An 18,962-nucleotide genomic window follows, 5' to 3' on the forward strand; every position below is an offset into this window, starting at 1 on the left:
GAAAGTTCAAGAGATTTTAATTTCAATAAAGCAGGCATTATGTAGTCCCATAGCTACATGAACTGAATTAGTTACTAAAATGCTCTGTGAAAACTTCGTTTCTGGCCTCCGTTTTTGAATCTGTTATTTTTGTTAAAGCCACCGCCTCCTTGCCTCCCGTTCCTGAAGTTAGAGAAACCTCGGCCTGCTTCACGCGGAGTTTCTTCTAGCTCAGGTAACTCCGTTGCTATGGACAGCTGCCAGCGTCTTGAATCTTGCCATTGCTCCTGATCAAACAAGTTTAATGCATTCATTTAAAGAAATCATGAAAACGTAGGAACTGAATTTGCATGCAAGCACATTCAGAGAAGTTATTTCAAAACCAACCTCATCCTCACCAAACTAGTTCATCAGATCCATCTTATGGACAAGGGTCAACATTAGTCTTTAAAACCCTTACAATTCACAGTCATGGGACAGAGGAGAGAATAACCACAGGGTAAGTTAATAACCACAGGGTTATTAATGCCCTCAGTTAGGGGGGTTGGCAGCAACCGAAAGGCCAAGACACAATGTAGAAAACAACGCAGGATTTTGTAAAGAGGAGGAAGGCAATGGACAGACAAGCAAAAAGTCAGAAGCAGCAAAATATGTTCAGTTAACGAGAACAGCAGGAAAGAGTATATTTTGTAATGAATATGCAGCCCCCTTCATGCACAAAAGTTTTGGACTCTCTGCATTAAACTGCAAGCCTTAATACACCTCTACCCCGATATAACATGAATTCGGATATAACGCGGTAAAGCAGCGCTCCGGAGGCAGGCGGGGGGGCTGCGCACTCTGGCGGATCAAAGCAAGTTCAATATAATGCGGTTTCATCTATAACGCGGTAAGATTTTTTGGCTCCCGAGGATAGCGTTATATCGGGGTAGAGGTGTACTACCATAGTCTAACCATATAAGTAGCAGCTACAGTATTTGGCTTAAACGACCCAAAAAGGATTCTAAAGGATTCCTCCAGCAATAAGAACATACCTGTATACGATTTAGCTCAGCTGTAGGGACATCGAAGCACACACCCTAAACACAACAGAGAGAATATTCATTTACTCTCCAAGCTGGCATCCAAAAAGAGAGACATTGGAACACTAACTTCAGATAACAGACTACATCTGAAACACTGCTTATTAATTCCAAGTAAGTATGAAGGTAACACTGTAGCAGAGTGCCTGCTCTATTTTGAGAGTGCCTTTTTATATTCTGTGGGAAATAAAAATTTTAGATTTGCCAAAAAATGAGGAATCAAATGCTTGGTGCTGACAGAAGCCCCACTTCCCTAAAGTAAGGTATCTGTTCAAAGGTAGGGCATGAACTTCCTGCAATGCAACTTCTTTGTCAAAGCTCTTTGCGCAGGAGTCAAGTGACCCAACTGAGCCAAGTCCCTAAACTGCTGATTGCAAAGTATTTACAGATGAGTGTGGGCAATAAGAACTACTTGTCTATTTTATTGATGAAAGAGAAGCTATTTCAACCCATTAGTGTAACATGATGGGTTCCTATATGAAGTGAATTTCCTAACTTCTCTGTCATTGGATTACAATAGAGGCAAAAATGTAGAAAAACAACCCTCCTCATAGACAACTTTGATGCGGTCATGGTAGAAGCCAACACCTGCATTAAAAGGAGAAGATGCCCTTAAATGCCCCAAATAAACCAATCATACAAAACAATAGGATAAACCATCTCACCATCTTTCCCTTGAGAAAACGCATTCTGATAACTTTATTGTCTATTTCATCACCAAGCTGTTCTTTTAGTCCTCGCCAGGCATAGCCAAGGTTGTGCATCTCTACCGAACATTGTAATGTCATTGTCACATAGCCCTTTAAAAACAAACAAACAGTGAAATGTGTTTACAATGAAGGACTAAACCAGACTGTGGCAGATAGTGTCCAATCTGTCGAATATTAATTCCTATATAAATCTTTGTGACTACTGTAATATTTAAGGCTCTACTGTTCCGCTAACAAGTAGGCTGTCTGGAATAAAGGCACCCTCCATTCACATGATAATAAAAGCCTTCAAGAGAAAATGAAGACTGGCTAGAAACACACATTGGTATCAGTCTTTAGACTGAATATATTCGTTGGAAGTGGGGGATCAGTTATTAGGTGCACATCAATATCCATTTATAAAATAACGAAAGGAAGAGACATGAGAACTTAGTACAGGCCAATATAAGGAAAGGAAATCCAGATGGCAATGTAACAAGATGAAATCTACTGTACTGACTTCAAAACAGTTACCATCCAAAGATGAACCGGAGTTGGGTAGCCTCTGCCCACATCAAAGAGAGCTTTTTCTACAGGGTCTTTCCTGTAACAAGATACTCCCAGAGACTACCTGCTGGACTCTCTTTTTCCTTAAAATATGCTGGGACTTCATTTTCCAGAAAGACAGACTAAACCAGCAGAAACCATCCTATTGGCTCAAGAAACTTTACTAAAGTTTTCCATTATGGTATCACACTTTTCTGTAGTTAAGATCTGAGACAATTTAGGCGTCCTTTTCTTAGTGCCGGTTAAAGCAAAATATACTAACTAGTTTCAAGTTCCTCTGTTTTCTGTACTATGCCACTAAGATTTGATTTTAGTTAAGAAAACTGGAATTTGATGCAAGGTCAACAATAGCTGCAGCTCAGGCACCTAGTTGGGAAAGCAACAAGGAAGCTCTGTTTGGACTGGGCTAACAACTTGAGAGTACCTCATTAAAGGAGAATGGAGGCAACAATCTCTATAACTAAACGGTGCCAGAAAGTGATGGTGAAGGCTAGTTTCAGACACAGGGAGCTGAAGGGCATCAGGCCTTGTTACACTTATTCAGTAAATTTGCAACACTGCTTACCATTCAATACATAATCTCTCTCTCTAAAATGGATAGAATATTTACCCCTCTCTCAGAAGTGTTATGAGGATTAGTTCATACAGTGCTCTGAGCACAGTAGTGACATGCAACATTATTATTTACCGCATCTGAGTTGAGCAAGGAACGCTGTTCAATGGAAGTAGCCCCAGAAATATGGGCTAATGCTGCAGCCAGAGCTTCCACTGCCCCCTTTTCCTCTATCAGCCGCTGAGCTGATTGTTTGAAATAGTCGATGGCAGAAGGAGGAACGGAATCCAAAAACCTACATATTTACAGCAAAGATTTGATAGGTCAATATACAGAAAGCCAACATTACAAAATTCAATTGTGTGAGAGAAATTTCATTAACTTGTTAAGACTAATTCAAAGGTTAAGGCCAAGAATTTCAGAAGTGACTAGTTATTGTTGGGTGCTTCAATTTTTGTGCACCAATCTTGGGTACCTTCAAAGGGGCCTGATACTCTGCAAGTGGCAAGTCCCCATCTTCTGATAATCCAGCCTCTTTAAGGTGTCTCCTAGTTTGGCACCCAAACAGTCACTTGGAAAATCTTGAGCTAACCACCCAAGAGAAGGCTATAACATATGCAGAGAGTGCCCTTTGCCCCAAGAATACTCTGTATTGCCAGTGAAGCCGATTCCCTCCTTTTATGCTCCACACAGAAGATCATGTAGTGACCATCATTTCATCACGAGCAATAAATAGATCCCTGTTTAGCATCTATCAATGGCCTTTTGTAGCACACCATAATGTCACTGATGAGCTGAGCAAAGTACTTCCCACTCCCAGAGGAGGCTGCTTCAACACACTGACACTTACCACTGACACAGGGAGCGAAGCTGGGGGAGGGAAGGTGGAGGGGTTAAACCTGCATCTCCAACACGGCAGTGCATACCAATAGCTCACTAGGCAAATGGTTCTCAACCTCTTCCATGCTGGAACTCCCAGTCCCATTTAGCAACATGGGAAGAGTAGGGTGGTCACAACCCCAGATCAAGCCCCTCAAGTTATATTATTAAACCTCTGCTAATCTCAGACTGAACAAATATTTCTAAATCATACTACACTGGCAAAGTCTATTCTTGATATACAGCAAATACATACTATTAGACTGTATTCAAGGAAATTCTTAGAAATATAAAATGTTATACCTAGTCATCTTAGTTAAGAGTCATAAATATTACATTTAGAAAGGGCCTATTTGGCTGGCTAGTCGATCCTATCGCTGCAGTTATTGATGGATACAGGAGACCCTCAGTTACATAGGTGCAGCGATCATTGACTTCAGTGGCTGTTGTAGATGCACAACTGAAGGCTGATTTGGGTCCAAACTTACAAGTATCAGATATGTATGTTCAAGAACGTCAGATTTGACACTGACTAGTGGTAAACCACCTCTCTCTTGTATGAAAATGATGTATGGAAAGCATCAACACATCACTCACAAATACGCAGGGGAAAAAGCTTTCAAGACAGCGAAGTAGGGGCGTGAATGGGGGGGGGAGAGGAGGCGGGAGGGTTTCCAAGCACGGGCATGGACCCCACCAATTATTATCTCTCTTGGGAAAACTCCTCTGGTCCCAGGGGAAGAGAAAGCTCCTCCGGCCCCAGGGCAGGGGCACCATTTAGGGAGGGTATCTGTCGTCCCCTCCACCCCCACTTCGTACTGGATGTCTGCTCACACTGTACACCCAGGCAGAGCTCTCAGCTGCAGTGCTGGGCTGCCAGATTCCCTCCTCCAGGAGTCGCGTTCTCCGGAGCTCATCCACCCCACCCTCTTCTCTGCCTCCACCAATCAGCAGCTGAGATGATATGGTGCAAAAATCCTCCTAATCAATAGTAGCGGGTCAGTGAACAGAGTTTCTGGGGGTGGTGCAGGCAAGGAAGGGGTCAGTCGAGGGGGAGCACAGGGTTCCCAGTAGTGGGGGTGGGTAGGAGAGGGGAGCACAGGGTCCCCAGTGGGGCCCCAGGGCGAGAGCAAGCGCCTCCAGTCCTGGCAGGAGCACAGAATGTGCCCTCCCTAAAGGGGGTAAAATTTTTATTCCTGTGCACGCCCCTGCAGGGAAGCATGAGGAAAATGCCACCTGGAAGCGATTTCCACCAACTAGGTGTTAGATGTGTACAAAGCTAGGACTGAAGCTGAACAGAGTGAAAACAGCAACACTAATAATGAATCTGATACAAAATGCAGAGTGTGAGCTGCAACAGACACATTAACTAAAAGGCTACTCTAGTTATACTAAATATAGTAACAATTCTTAAAAATCAATAGCAACTGCTAGGAATAAGTCAGTTTCCCTATATGTAAGTAATTTTCTATTCTATTACTTGTAGTTAAAAGTAACTTTCAGTTATAACCTAACAACATATATTTTTAAAAAGGACATTTTGCTGTGTGAGGGGATGAAATACACAGGGGCTTACTGCTAATATCTTACTAAAATCAGACAGCGTACATATGTAAGGCAACTGATTTTATAAGAGACAGAGATGTATGACTGTATATGTAACAGGATTGAGTCTTACATCTCCATATTAGCATCAATATTTTTCTTCTACAAGTTCAAGACATCTTGTAACTGTGGACAGATAATGAACTTACCTGATAGCATCTTTACTGGAAGCTTTAATTATATCTGTTGCTGTAGGCACACCTACACGCTTAAATGTAATGCCCTGAAATTGAGAAGAGAAAATGAATTACAGCTCAAGGTCTTTTCCCTACATTACTCAACAGAACCAAATTCTCGTCAAGTCCTGTTTCCAAGGCCACCATTCCCTTACTAGTCCTAAGCAGGAAATCCTTTGTTCAATCTTTATTTAACCATAATTTAAAAACTATAAAAAGCCTCTCTTGTATAAAATAGAATACATTAAAATTAATCTTATCTTTGTTCATGTGTGGGTACCTGTGTCATGATCACATATTTGAATCAAAGACATTAGAAATGGAAAAGACTCATTAGATCAGAGTCTAGCCCCACAACACAAGACGTATCAGATTTAGACATAACAATGATCTTCGCCAAAAGCCAGTATAATAGTTTGTGCAATGTCAATGGATTGACACTGAAAACAATTTAATCCTACAGAGCAAGAGTATTTAATCCTCAAAGGAAACTGAAAACATGAGGGACAGAATTAAGCCAGGGAACTGAGACAATAGTTGGTTCAAGGCTCTACTTTTATTGTGTAATTTTTACCTCTTTCCATTAAACACTCCTGAAGTAAGTAAAGTTCTAAGATGAATGTTTAATACATGCCAAAAAGAAAGAACCTAGGGTTCAAAATTCTCTGTTTAGCCTTCAGCAGCTAATGACACCCTGAAACAGAACAAGAAATGCAAAAAGTGGGATTTCTACCATCTAATCTTTGTAGGGATTACACAACTCTAAATGCAAGCCTCGGCAGATAAGTGAAACAGGAGAGGATTTTCAAGTATTTCATTTTAATTTGTAAATTTAAAAGCCTGCACATTACTGATTCAGTACCTTCAATGCTTTGACATTGTTTTCAGAACAGCCTTTCAAGTTCTCCTTTAAAGATAGATTTTTGTAGTACACAGAAAGAACATGTAATCATTCCACAATCTATCGGACACCAATTGCTACAAGTATACACATGAAGTTTCACATGAACAAGCCTTGGCAAAGTTATATTTGAAAGGATATTCAAAGTTATATTTGAAGAATAAGAAAACCTGCAAAAGACAACACAGCACAGTACATAAAAACTTTTCAAAGACTAGTATTACCATTTTAGGCCCTGCCTATTTCCGGGTTGGAACCGTTTGGCCTTACACAGCACTTGACTGTGAGGTCCCCAAGAATATATGCGCACACTGTATTTTTAGATGTTCAATGACTGATTAAACAAAACAAACCCCAAAGAAAGCTAGACTCTTACCGCTTTTTGTTCTACGTGTCTTAATTGATCTTCTTCCTTTCGCTGATAAAAACAGATACACATTCCAGTCCGTCCAGCTCTTCCTGTGCGCCCAGACCGATGGATATATGAATCCACATCCTTTAAAAATGAAAATTAACATAAACACATTTAAGTTTTTTAAAATTAAAAGGCCTAGAAGGTTTCACAAAACATCTAGAAATTTTAAAAGCATTCTAGATATTTTTTATAAAACCGAGCTCCCTTATTCCTGCTGTATAAAGAGGTTTTTGTAGGAGGGTTATCATAACAGGTTTAACTATCCAAAAAGATAGTAAACATTAAAAAGGAAAAGCAAGGTTCAAATAAAGAGGGAAGTGTCTAGCCAAAAGAGGAATAACAAAACCCAATGCAACCAATCTTGCAACATCAGAAAACAAATCTGATTCGCCCAATGCAAAGAGTCTGTGTGAAATACAAGGTTTCACAGAGGGATGCTCTATTGTGCTCTCGGAAGTCTGTTTGGAAATGAAGTGACCCTCCTGACCGCCACAAAGAAGAAATAAAACCTTGGAGGGGAAGAGAAACACCAGATTCAGGTAAAAGACTGGAAGTATCATAAATTTAAATGACTTTATCAATACATTAGAAGCAAGAGGAAGATCAAGGACAGGGTAGGCCCACTGCTCAGTTAGGAGGGAGAAACAGTAACAGGAAACACAGTAAAACCCCAAATTAAGAAACACAGTAAAAGAACTAAAAAAGAGCCACCGTGGCTTAACAACCATGTAAAAGAAGCAGTGAGAGATAAAAAGACTTCCTTTAAAAAGTGGAAGTCAAATCCTAGTGAGGCAAATAGAAAGGAGCATAAACACTGCCAAATTAAGTGCAAGAATGTAATAAGAAAAGCCAAAGAGGAGTTTGAAGAACGGCTAGCCAAAAACTCCAAAGGTAATAACAAAATGTTTTTTAAGTACATCAGAAGCAGGAAGCCTGCTAAACAACCAGTGGGGCCCCTTGATGATAGAGATAGAAAAGGAGCGCTTAAAGACGATAAAGTCATCGCGGAGAAACTAAATGGATTCTTTGCTTCAGTCTTCACGGCTGAGGATGTTAGGGAGATTCCCAAACCTGAGCCAGCTTTTGTAGGTGACAAATCTGAGGAACTGTCACAGATTGAAGTGTCACTAGAGGTTTTGGAATTAATTGATAAACTTAACATTAACAAGTCACCGGGACCAGATGGCATTCACCCAAGAGTTCTGAAAGAACTCAAATGTGAAGTTGCGGAACTATTAACCTTAGTAACCTGTCCTTTAAATCGGCTTCTGTACCCAATGACTGGAAGTTAGCTAATGTAACACCAATATTTAAAAAGGGCTCTAGAGGTGATCCCGGCAATTACAGACCGGTAAGTCTAACGTCGGTACCGGGCAAATTAGTCAAAACAATAGTTAAGAATAAAATTGTCAGACACATAGAAAAACATAAACTGTTGAGCAATAGTCAACATGGTTTCTGTAAAGGGAAATCGTGTCTTACTAATCTATTAGGCCTGGTCTACACTAGGCTTTTATGTCGAATTTAGCGCCGTTATATCGAATTAACCCTGCACCCGTCCACACCAGGAAGCCATTTAGTTCGACATAGAGCTCTCTTTAAATCGATTTCTGTAATCCTCCCCAACGAGAGGAGTAGCGCTAAATTCGACATGGCCATGTCGAATTAGGCTAGGTGTGGATGGAAATCGACGCTAATAGCTCCGGGAGCTATCCCACAGTGCACCACTCTGTTGACGCTCTGGACAGCAGTCCGAGCTCGGATGCTCTGACCAGCCACTCCCCCGGGAAAATTTGAATTCCTTTTCCTGTCTGGGCAGTTTGAAGCGCAGTTTCTGTTTGGACACCGTGGTGAGCTCAGCAGCAGTGGCAACGATGCAGAGCTCTCCAGCAGAGATGGCCGTGCAATCCAATAGAAAGAGGGCCCCAGCATGGACGGATCGGGAAGTCTTGGATCTCATCGCAGTGTGGGGCGATGAGTCCGTGCTTTCAGAGCTGCGCTCCAAAAGACGGAATGCAAAGATCTATGAGAAGATCTCTAAAGCCATGGCAGAGAGAGGCTACAGCCGGGATGCAACGCAGTGCCGCGTGAAAATCAAGGAGCTGAGACAAGGCTACCAGAAGACCAAAGAGGCAAACGGACGCTCTGGATCCCAGCCCCACACATCCCGTTTCTACGAGGCACTGCATTCCATCCTAGGTGCGGCCGCCACCACTACCCCACCAGTGACCGTGGACTCGGAGGATGGGATATTGTCCGCGACCGGTTCCTCAGCGGACGGGGAAGAGGAGGAAGGAGATGAGGAGGACGAGGCAGTAGACAGCGCTTACAACACTGATTTGCCCGACAGCCAGGAGCTCTTCATCACCCTGACAGAGATCCCCTACCAACCCTCCCCAGCCGTTACCCCAGACACAGATTCAGGGGAAGGATCAAGCTGTAAGTGTTTTAAATATCTAAATATTTATTTACAACATAACTGGCGTATTTAAAATATTAACATTAGCTAAAGTGCTTTAAAACATGTAAACATTTATTTGCAACAAAACAGGAAGATTGAAAATATGAACAGTGGGTAAAGTGCTTCAAAACATGTAAACAGGAAAGTCAAACAAAAGGGGAATCAGTGCAAAGTGTATCATGATTTGTCTTTTTTTGGGCGCCTCAATATATAGTCCGAACCATTTTCAAAAAATTGCACAATGTCCGCTTCATGATTATAGTGCCCAAAACCCTGCAGTCATTTGTCCCTCCAAGGGCACCTAAGCCAGGAACTGGTCAATGTAACCGGGGATAGAGGCGAGATCCTCCGGGGAGAACTCCTCATACACCTCCTGCAGGTGTTTTTCCAGCCTCATCAGCAGGTTCCTGGGCAGGGAGAGCTTATTAGGCCCCCCGTGGTAGGACACGTTTCCCTGCCACAACGCCAGCAGGTACTCCGGGATCATGGCCTTGCACAGCAGTGCAGCAAATGGCCCCGGTTTCTGCAGGCTGTCCCGTAGCATCTTCTCCTTCTGGCTCTCGGAGACCTTCAGGAGGGTGATGTCAGGCATGACTCCCTGCTGTGAATTAGGTAGGGGAAAGTTAGTATTGGGACTGCTTGCTCGTCCCTTTACAGAACTGCAACCGCCGGTTTACAGCCACGCGGTTTACAGCCGCGAGGGGGTGGGACAGGGCCAGAGTTCATGCTTGCAGGATTGCTGCCAGCAGAGACTCGCATTGCTTTCTATGTGAAAGGAGGCCAGTGCCACTCTTAAAGTTTTAAGCGGCCACAAGTCTACGGCTTACCATGTTTGCCATCTAGACAAAGTCCGGTGTCCTGCCCTGCTCCTCAGCTCGCCACAGCAAGACCGCAGGCACTGTAGGCGAGGGCCGAAAATTTGACCTTGTCCTCAGTGCGCGTGTGATAGGTGCTCTGCATGGTCTTGTTCACGGAGCAAGACTATGTTCTCTGTTCACAGATACATTGCTCTGTCTCAGGAATTCACTCCCTTTTTCCAATTCCCACAGCCACATCTGCCCAGAGGCTAGCGCACATTAGGAGGAGGAAGAAGAGGACACGGGAAGACATGTTTGCTGAACTAATGGAATGCTCCCGAGCACAGGCAGCCCAGCAGACACAGTGGAGGGAGAACTTGTCCCAAATGCACCGGGCAAACATGGAACGGGAGGAGAGGTGGCGACAGGAGGACAGGCAGGCTACTCAAACGCTGCTTGGACTAATGAGGGAGCAAACGGACACGCTCCGCCGCCTTGTGGATGTTCTGCAGGACCGGAGGCAGGAGGAGAGAGCCCCGCTGCAGTCTCTCTGTAACTGCCCTGCCCCGCCACCAAGTCCCATACCCCCCTCACCCAAAGTCCAAACACGGAGGGGTGGAAGGGGCCGTGAAAAATTTCACTCCACCCCTGCGGACTGCTCTAGCACTAGAAGGCTCTCATTCCCTAAAATTTGAAAAGTCCTTTCCTACCCGCCTCACACAAGACCCCGTCCAAGTTTCACCCCCCCGTTCCATGTGCGGTTGTTAATAAAGAATACGTTTCTGTTCATTTCTGTTTCCATCCTCTTCTTTTGGAGGGGAGTCTGTCTGAAGGGGGGGGAAGGGGCTTGGTCATTGGACAGGACAGTCACCTTTAGCAGGGGGCAGGTGCAGCAGCAGGGCACATATACAGTGCAGTGACTAGTTATCCTGGTTAGTCTGGGAGGTGGTTTTCATGTTTTGTGTGGTGGGGGCGGTGGTGTTGCTCTCTGACTTGGTGGCGGGGGAGGGCAGTTACAGATCTTATGCAGCGGTCCTTACCCTGCATCACAGAGCCGCGCAGCAGGGGATCTGTAACCCTCCTCCCCCTGCAAGACAGTCACATAGCCGACATATACACGCAGTCCCGGCCAGGAGGGCTGGCAGGCTCCGTTGAAACAACCAGTCCACCACCGCGGAGCCTGTCATTCCTGGAGTTTAGAAGCATCATTTGCATCACAACCCTAAACCCGCCCCCCGCCACAGTCTGCGTCCCAGGTTTAAAACATTCCTGCGAAAACAGTAATAAAGACAACGGTGTCCATGAACAAAACAGAACAGATTTTATTTTTTGGGAAGGGGGCGAAGGGGGTATGTAAGTGGAGAGGATAGTCGACGGCAACTGGGTAAAGAAACGGGGGCAAGTTCTGCCTCTGTGTCCACAAACTTAAAAGTCACTGGGTACCCTGCTCAGCCTTGAAACTGGCTTTCAAAGCCTCCCGGATGCACAGCGCGTCCCGCTGGGCTCTTCTAATCGCCCGGCTGTCTGGCTGGGCGTAATCAGCAGCCAGGCTATTTGCCTCAACCTCCCACCCCGTCATAAAGGTCTCCCCCTTGCTCTCACACAGATTGTGGAGCACACAGCAAGCTGCAATAACGATGGGGATATTGGTTTCGCTGAGATCACAGCGAGTGAGTAAGCTTCTCCATCTCCCTTTGAGACGGCCAAAAGCACACTCCACCACCATTCTGCACTTGCTCAGCCGGTAGTTGAAGAGTTCTTTTTCTGTGTCCAGGGCGCCAGTATAGGGCTTCATGAGCCAGGGCATTAGCGGGTAGGCTGGGTCCCCGAGGATCACTGTAGGCATCTCCACATCCCCAACAGTTATCTTGTGGTCCGGGAAGTAAATACCTTCCTGCAGCCGTCTAAACAGACCAGAGTTCCTGAACACGCGAGCGTCATGAACCTTGCCCGGCCATCCGACGTAGATGTTTGTAAACCGTCCCCGATGGTCCACCAGTGCTTGCAGCACCATTGAAAAGTAGCCCTTTCGGTTGATGTACTGGCTGGCCTGGTGGCCCGGTCCCAGGATAGGGATGTGAGTCCCATCTATAGCCCCACCGCAGTTTGGGAATCCCATCGCAGCGAAGCCATCTATGATGGCCTGCGCGTTTCCCAGGGTCACTACCTTTGACAGCAGTACCTTGACGATTGCCTTGGCTACTTGCATGACAACAACCCCCACGGTAGATTTGCCCACGCCAAAGTGGTTCGCGACTGACCGGTAGCTGTCCGGCGTTGCAAGCTTCCAGAGGGCTATGGCCACTCGCTTCTGGACAGTCAGGGCTGCTCGCATGCGGGTGTCCTTGCGCTTCAGGGCAGGGGACAGCAAGTCACAAAGTTCCAGGAAAGTCCCCTTCCGCATGCGAAAGTTTCGCAGCCACTGGGATTCATCCCAGACCTGAAGCACTATGCGGTCCCACCAGTCCGTGCTTGTTTCCCGGGCCCAGAATCGCCGTTCAACAAAATCCACATGCCCCATTGCCACCGTGATGTCCTGGGTGCTGGGGCTCGTGGTTTCTGACAGCTCTGTGCTACTCTCCGACTTCAGGCCCTCACGGCGGTGCCGTAGCCTCCTCGCCTGATTTCTCTGCATCTGCCTCAGGGAAAGGTGTATGATAAGCTGCGAGGTGTTGAGAACGGCCACAACTGCAGCGATGGTCGCAGCGGGATCCATGATCGCAGTGCTGTGGCGTCCGCGCTGTCACTGATCAAAAAGTGCGCGAACTGATTTCCCGCCGGCGCTTTCAGGGAGGGAGGCAGGGCGGTAGTGACTGACGGATGACGACAGTTACCCAAAAGCACCCTCGCCACATTTTTTTACCCAGAAGGCATTGGGGGCTCGACCCAGAATTCCAATGGGCAGCGGGGACTGCGGGAACTGTGGGATAGCTGCCCACAGTGCACTGCTTCCAATGTCGACGCTTTCCCTGGTAGTGTGGACTGACAAAGTCGAATTACTGTCCTTAGTGTAGACACACACGTTCGACTTTCTAATATCGATTGCACATATTCGATTTAACTAAAATCGAACTACTCTCGTAGTGTAGACATACCCTTAGAGTTCTTTGAAGGGGTCAATAAACATGTGGACAAGGGGGATCCGGTGGACATAGTGTACTTAGATTTCCAGAGGGTCCTGTGGCACCTTTAAGACTAACAGAAGTATTGGAGCATACTGATGAAGCGGGCATTCACCCACGAAAGCTTATGCTCCAATACTTCTGTTAGTCTTAAAGGTGCCACAGGACCCTCTGTTGCTTTTTACAGATTCAGACTAACACAGCTACCCCTCTGATACTTAGATTTCCAGAAAGCCTTTGACAAGGTCCCTCACCAAAGGCTCTTATGTAAATTAAGCTGTCATGGGATAAAAGAGAAGGTCCGTTCATGGATTGAGAACTGGTTAAAAGACAGGGAACAAAGGGTAGGAATGAATGGTAAATTCTGAGAATGGAGAGGGGTAACTAGTGGTGTTCCCCAGGGGTCAGTCCTCAGACCAATCCTATTCAACTTATTCATAAATGATCTGGAGAAAGGGGTAAACAGTGAGGTGGCAAAGTTTGCAGATGATACTAAACTGCTCAAGATAGTTAAGACCAAAGCAGACTGTGACGAACTTCAAAAAGATCTCACAAAACTAAATGATTGGGCAACAAAATGGCAAATGAAATTTAATGTGGATAAATGTAAAGTAATGCACATTGGAAAAAATAACCCCAACTATACATACAATATGATGGGGGCTAATTTAGCTACAACAAGTCAGGAAAAAGATCTTGGAGTCATCATGGATAGTTCTCTGAAGATGTCCACGCAGTGTGCAGAGGCAGTCAAAAAAGCAAACAGGATGTTAGGAATTATTAAAAAGGGGATAGAGAATAAGACAGAGAATATATTATTGCCCTTATATAAATCGATGGTACGCCTGCATCTCGAATACTGCGTACAGATGCGGTCTCCTCATCTCAAAAAAGATATACTGGCACTAGAAAAGGTTCAGAAAAGGGCAACTAAAATGATTAGGAGTTTGGAACGGGTCCCATATGAGGAGAGATTAAAGAGGCTAGGAATCTTCAGCTTGGAAAAGAGGAGACTAAGGGGGGATATGATAGAGGTATATAAAATCATGAGTGATGTGGAGAAAGTGGATAAGGAAAAGTTATTTACTTATTCCCATAATACAAGAACTAGGGGTCACCAAATGAAATTAATAGGCAGCAAGTTTAAAACAAATACAAGGAAGTTCTTCTTCACGCAGCGCACAGTCAACTTGTGGAACTCCTTACCTGAGGAGGTTGTGAAGGCTAGGACTACAACAGCGTTTAAAAGAGAACTGGATGAATTCATGGTGGTTAAGTCCATTAATGGCTATTAGCCAGGATGGGTAAGGAATGGTGTCCCTAGCCTCTGTTTGTCAGAGGATGGAGATGGATGGCAGGAGAGAGGTAACTTGATCATTGCCTGTTAGGTCCACTCCCTCAGGGGCACCTGGCATTGGCCACTGTCGGTAGACAGGATACTGGGCTAGATGGACCTTTGGTCAGACCCGGTACGGCCGTTCTTATGTTTTTATGTATGTTCTTATGAAACCTGGAAATGGCAGAGATGCTCAATGACTTCTTTGTTTTGGTCTTCACCGAGAAGTCTGAAGGAATGCCTAACATAGTGAATGCTAATGGGAAGGGGGTAGGTTTGGAAGATAAAATAAAAAAAGAACAAGTTAAAAATCACTTAGAAAAGTTAGATGCCTGCAAGTCACCAGGGCCTGATGAAATGCATCCTAGAATACTCAAGGACCTAATAGAGGAGGTATCTGAGCCTCTAGCTATTATCTTTGGAAAATCATGGGCGACAGGAGAGATTCCAGAAGACTGGAAAAGGGCAAATATAGTGCCCATCTATAAAAAGGGAAATAAAAACAACCCAGGAAACTACAGACCAGTTAGTTTAACTTCTGTGCCAGGGAAGATAATGGAGCAAGTAATTAAGGAAATCATCTGCAAACACTTGGAAGGTGGTAAGGTGATAGGGAATAGCCAGCATGGATTTGTAAAGAACAGATCATGTCAAACCAATCTGATAGCTTTCTTTGATAGGATAACGAGTCTTGTGCATAAGGGAGAAGCGGTAGATGTGGTATACCTAGACTTTAGTAAGGCATTTGATATGGTCTCGCATGATATTCTTATCAATAAACTAGGCAAATACAACTTAGATGGGGCTACTATAAGGTCGGTGCATAACTGGCTGGATAACCATACTCAGAGAGTAGTTATTAATGGTTCCCAATCCTGCTGGAAAGGTATAACAAGTGGGGTTCTGCAGGGGTTTGTTTTGGGACCGGCTCTGTTCAATATCTTCATCAACAAAGAATAAATTGGAATAAATTGCCTAGGGAGGTTGTGGAATCTCCATCTCTGGAGATATTTACGAGTAGGTTAGATACATGTCTATCAGGGATGGTCTAGACACTATTTGGTCCTGCCATGAGGGCAGGGGACTGGACTCGATGACCTCTCGAGGTCCATTCCAGTCCTAAAATCTATGAAAACAACCTAGACATTGGCATAAAAAGTACGCTTATTAAGTTTGCAGATGATACCAAACTGGGAGGTATTGCAACTGCTTTGGAGGATAGGGTCATAATTCAAAATGATCTGGACAAATTAGAGAAATGGTCTGAAGTACACAGGATGAAGTTTAATAAAGACAAATGCACAGTGCTCCACTTAGGAAGAAAAAATCAGTTTCACACATACAGAATGAGAAGAGACTGTCTAGGAAGGAGTACGGCAGAAAGGGATCTAGGGGTTATAGTGGACCAGAAGCTAAACATGAGTCAACAGTGTGATGCTGTTGCAAAAAAAGCAAACATGATTCTGGGATGTATTAACAGGTGTGTTGTGAGCAAGACACGAGAAGTCATTCTTCCGCTCTACTCTGCACTGGTTAGGCCTCAACTGGAGTATTGTGTACAGTTCTGGGCACCGCATTTCGAGAAAGATGTGGAGAAATTGGAGAGGGTCCAGAGAAGAGCAACAAGAATGATTAAAGGTCTAGAGAACATGACCTATGAAGGAAGGCTGAAAGAATTGGGTCTGTTTAGTTTGGAAAAGAGAAGACTGAGAAGGGACATGATAGCAGTTTTCAGGTATCTAAAAGGGTGTCATAAGGAGGAAGGAGAAAATTTGTTCACCTTAGCCTCTAAGGATATAACAAGAAGCAATGGGTTTAAACTGCAGCAAGGGAGGTTTAGGTTGGAAATTAGGAAAAAGTTCCTAACTGTCAGGGTGGTTAAACACTGGAATAAACTGCCTAGGGAGGTTGTGGAATCTCCATCTCTGGAGATATTTAAGAGTAGGTTAGATAAATGTCTATCAGGGATGGTCTAGACAGTATTTAGTCCTGCCATGAGGGCGGGTGACTGGACTCAATGACCTCTCGAGGTCCTTTCCAGCCCTAGAATCTATGAATAAAGGATTCATACAATCTGAAATTTCACTGGAAAAATACATGGAATTCAAAATAGATTTAGAAATATTGAAAAGGGGCTTCAGAAGATATAATATTCAAAAAAGCATACCCGTTTCTTACCTTTGGGGGTGAACTCTGTATGACCAGGTCAACTTCAGGGATATCTAAACCACGGGCAGCTACATTGGTTGCAACCAAAACCTCAAATGCTCCATTTCTGAAACCCTTTAACGTGATCTCTCTCTGTTTCTGTGGAATGTCACCATGCAATGACTGGGCATCCTGTCAAAAGAACAGATCATTAAGACTTCATCCAACACAGGTATCTATGCAGCAGCAACCCAATGACAATGGTGGCACAATTTGCTGTTCCTCACAACCCCAAACACTGTTCACAGCAGTAGATAGCACCAACTGTGGTGCTACATGCTTTACAGGCGATATGAAGACAAGACCTGATTCTGATTTAACTTTCACTGGTGTAACTCAGGAGTAACTCCACTGAAGATACAAAAACTTAAAATAGAACACCAGTATGAGATGAGAATCAAGACCAAGTTCCCTGCCCAGATGAGCTCCCCACAGGCAAGAGAGAATATGGAACAAAGTTTTCAGCGACATGGCCAAGCCCAACTGACAAGTCTGAACTGCCTCTGGTATTTGCAAGAAAAGAGGTGGTGCCTAAATTTGTCTAATAGGGAAGAGATCAGGATCTAGAAGTGGGAATTCTCAATACAGTACGCAAAAGCAGAATTTATTAAATACAACACAGATGTTCACACTCACCTAGCCTCAAAGGGTTAATATTAGCATAAAAATCACAAGTGTTTGTGTGTCACTCCACAACCTTGTTAAAGTTATTAGCATATTTAGCTGGTTTACTGTTAATGAACTACACAGAATCTCTACATGCACAAGTAGGACAGAAAAAAGCAAGCCCACAGAACTAAGCATGTCTAGCCTGTACATTTAACTTAATACTAAATATATCTGCACTTCCCCAATTCCCTCTTTTCCTTGATTTTAACATTCAACATCAAAACAATATTTGCTCTAAGAATCCAGGATTATTATTCATTATGGGTAAATTTCATCTATGTGCAGAAGGCCTGCTCAATATACTCTACAAGGCCTGAATTAATGGCTCAAGAGGTTGTTTTTTTTAAGAGGGTGAGTAGGCCTTTCAGTCTTAGGGTAAATGTCATACTGTGTTTATAGGACACCCTGTATCCCAAATACTCATTATTCAGATGATGCATGGTTGTAAGAATCAGGAATCCAAACAGCTATGATATCTATTCCATTATTATTTCTTATTGTATAGTGTCAGCAATGTGTTTTGCACTGTACAAATCACAAAAAATAAAGTTCCTGTCTCCAAGGATCTTGCAGCCAAAAAGAAGTTATCATCGTTATGGTCAAGGAGAAACTTGCAGCTTTCTGAAATGTCTAAAAAAATGGCCTTGTTGACAAAACATGAAGTCTACAACCATAAAATTCTATTTGTATGGCTGCGCTCCCATCTTCATTTCAGGAACTTCTAGCCTTGATGTTTACAACCATGACTATCTTTTCAGACATCAATACCTGTTTAATAGAAGCATTCAGGGCCAGTTCATTTGCATCCTTTTTAGTCTCACAAAATATGATGGTCCGTCCATGACTGCCACTGTAAACCTGAATGACATCTCCAATAACTGCTGCTCTCTGAGACCAGTGACACTCTATAGCCAAATGCTGTTAGGGAAAGAAAATATGTCTATGTTATATCTGCTGTAATTCAGCAGGATATCAGCTAAACTTCTTTACACAAAGACAACATTTTGATTAAAAAAATCCTCTAAAATATTTAGGTTTTTATTTAAAGTAAATAAAAAAACCTAAGAAAACAAAAATATTGGTTTTCACACATAAAATTGTTTTTACAAAAAGCTTTATGTTAATTTTAATCACTGCCAAAAGAAAATTAAGCTTTAGTTACTGTAATATCATACCTTTTGAAGGTCAGAACCATAACCCATATTATCCATACTATGTATCCCAGCACCTATACTACTCAGTAACAAAACTACTTACCTCTACAGTCATAGCCGTCTTTTGAGTCTTCTTTCCAATAAGGTCAATCTGTTCATATCTGGATTTCATGTATTTTTTAGCCACATCATACACCCAGTGTGGACAAGTTGCAGAAAACAGCAGTGTTTGGGGGTTGTCTTCAGAATCTTTGAAACAACACACCACTATCAATAATCCAAGTAGTATTACAACATAAGAACTGATGTTTCATTACAGATTCCATGTTATAATGACTAGTTATAAAGCAATAAGCATAATTTTCAAAA

General features: G+C 43.6%; 1 protein-coding gene across 1 annotated transcript in view; it reads right to left on the minus strand.

Annotated features, from left to right (window-relative positions):
- DDX21 (DExD-box helicase 21) overlaps positions 1-18,962 on the minus strand; it is a 31,635-nt gene continuing 12,673 nt past the window's right edge. The window contains exons 7-15 of the mRNA XM_024198117.3: positions 18,697-18,842; positions 18,208-18,357; positions 16,741-16,902; positions 6,808-6,927; positions 5,504-5,577; positions 3,006-3,165; positions 1,727-1,861; positions 1,014-1,058; positions 1-266 (exon numbers count right to left, since the gene is read on the minus strand). Coding sequence (XP_024053885.1) covers positions 75-266; positions 1,014-1,058; positions 1,727-1,861; positions 3,006-3,165; positions 5,504-5,577; positions 6,808-6,927; positions 16,741-16,902; positions 18,208-18,357; positions 18,697-18,842 — 1,184 coding nt within the window. The 3' untranslated portion in view covers positions 1-74. The remainder of the gene's footprint in view (positions 267-1,013; positions 1,059-1,726; positions 1,862-3,005; positions 3,166-5,503; positions 5,578-6,807; positions 6,928-16,740; positions 16,903-18,207; positions 18,358-18,696; positions 18,843-18,962) is intronic.

This window comes from Terrapene carolina, unplaced genomic scaffold, assembly GCF_002925995.2.
Source record: "Terrapene carolina triunguis isolate 2854851 unplaced genomic scaffold, T_m_triunguis-2.0 Scaffold95, whole genome shotgun sequence".
NCBI classification, from domain to species: domain Eukaryota; kingdom Metazoa; phylum Chordata; order Testudines; family Emydidae; genus Terrapene; species Terrapene triunguis.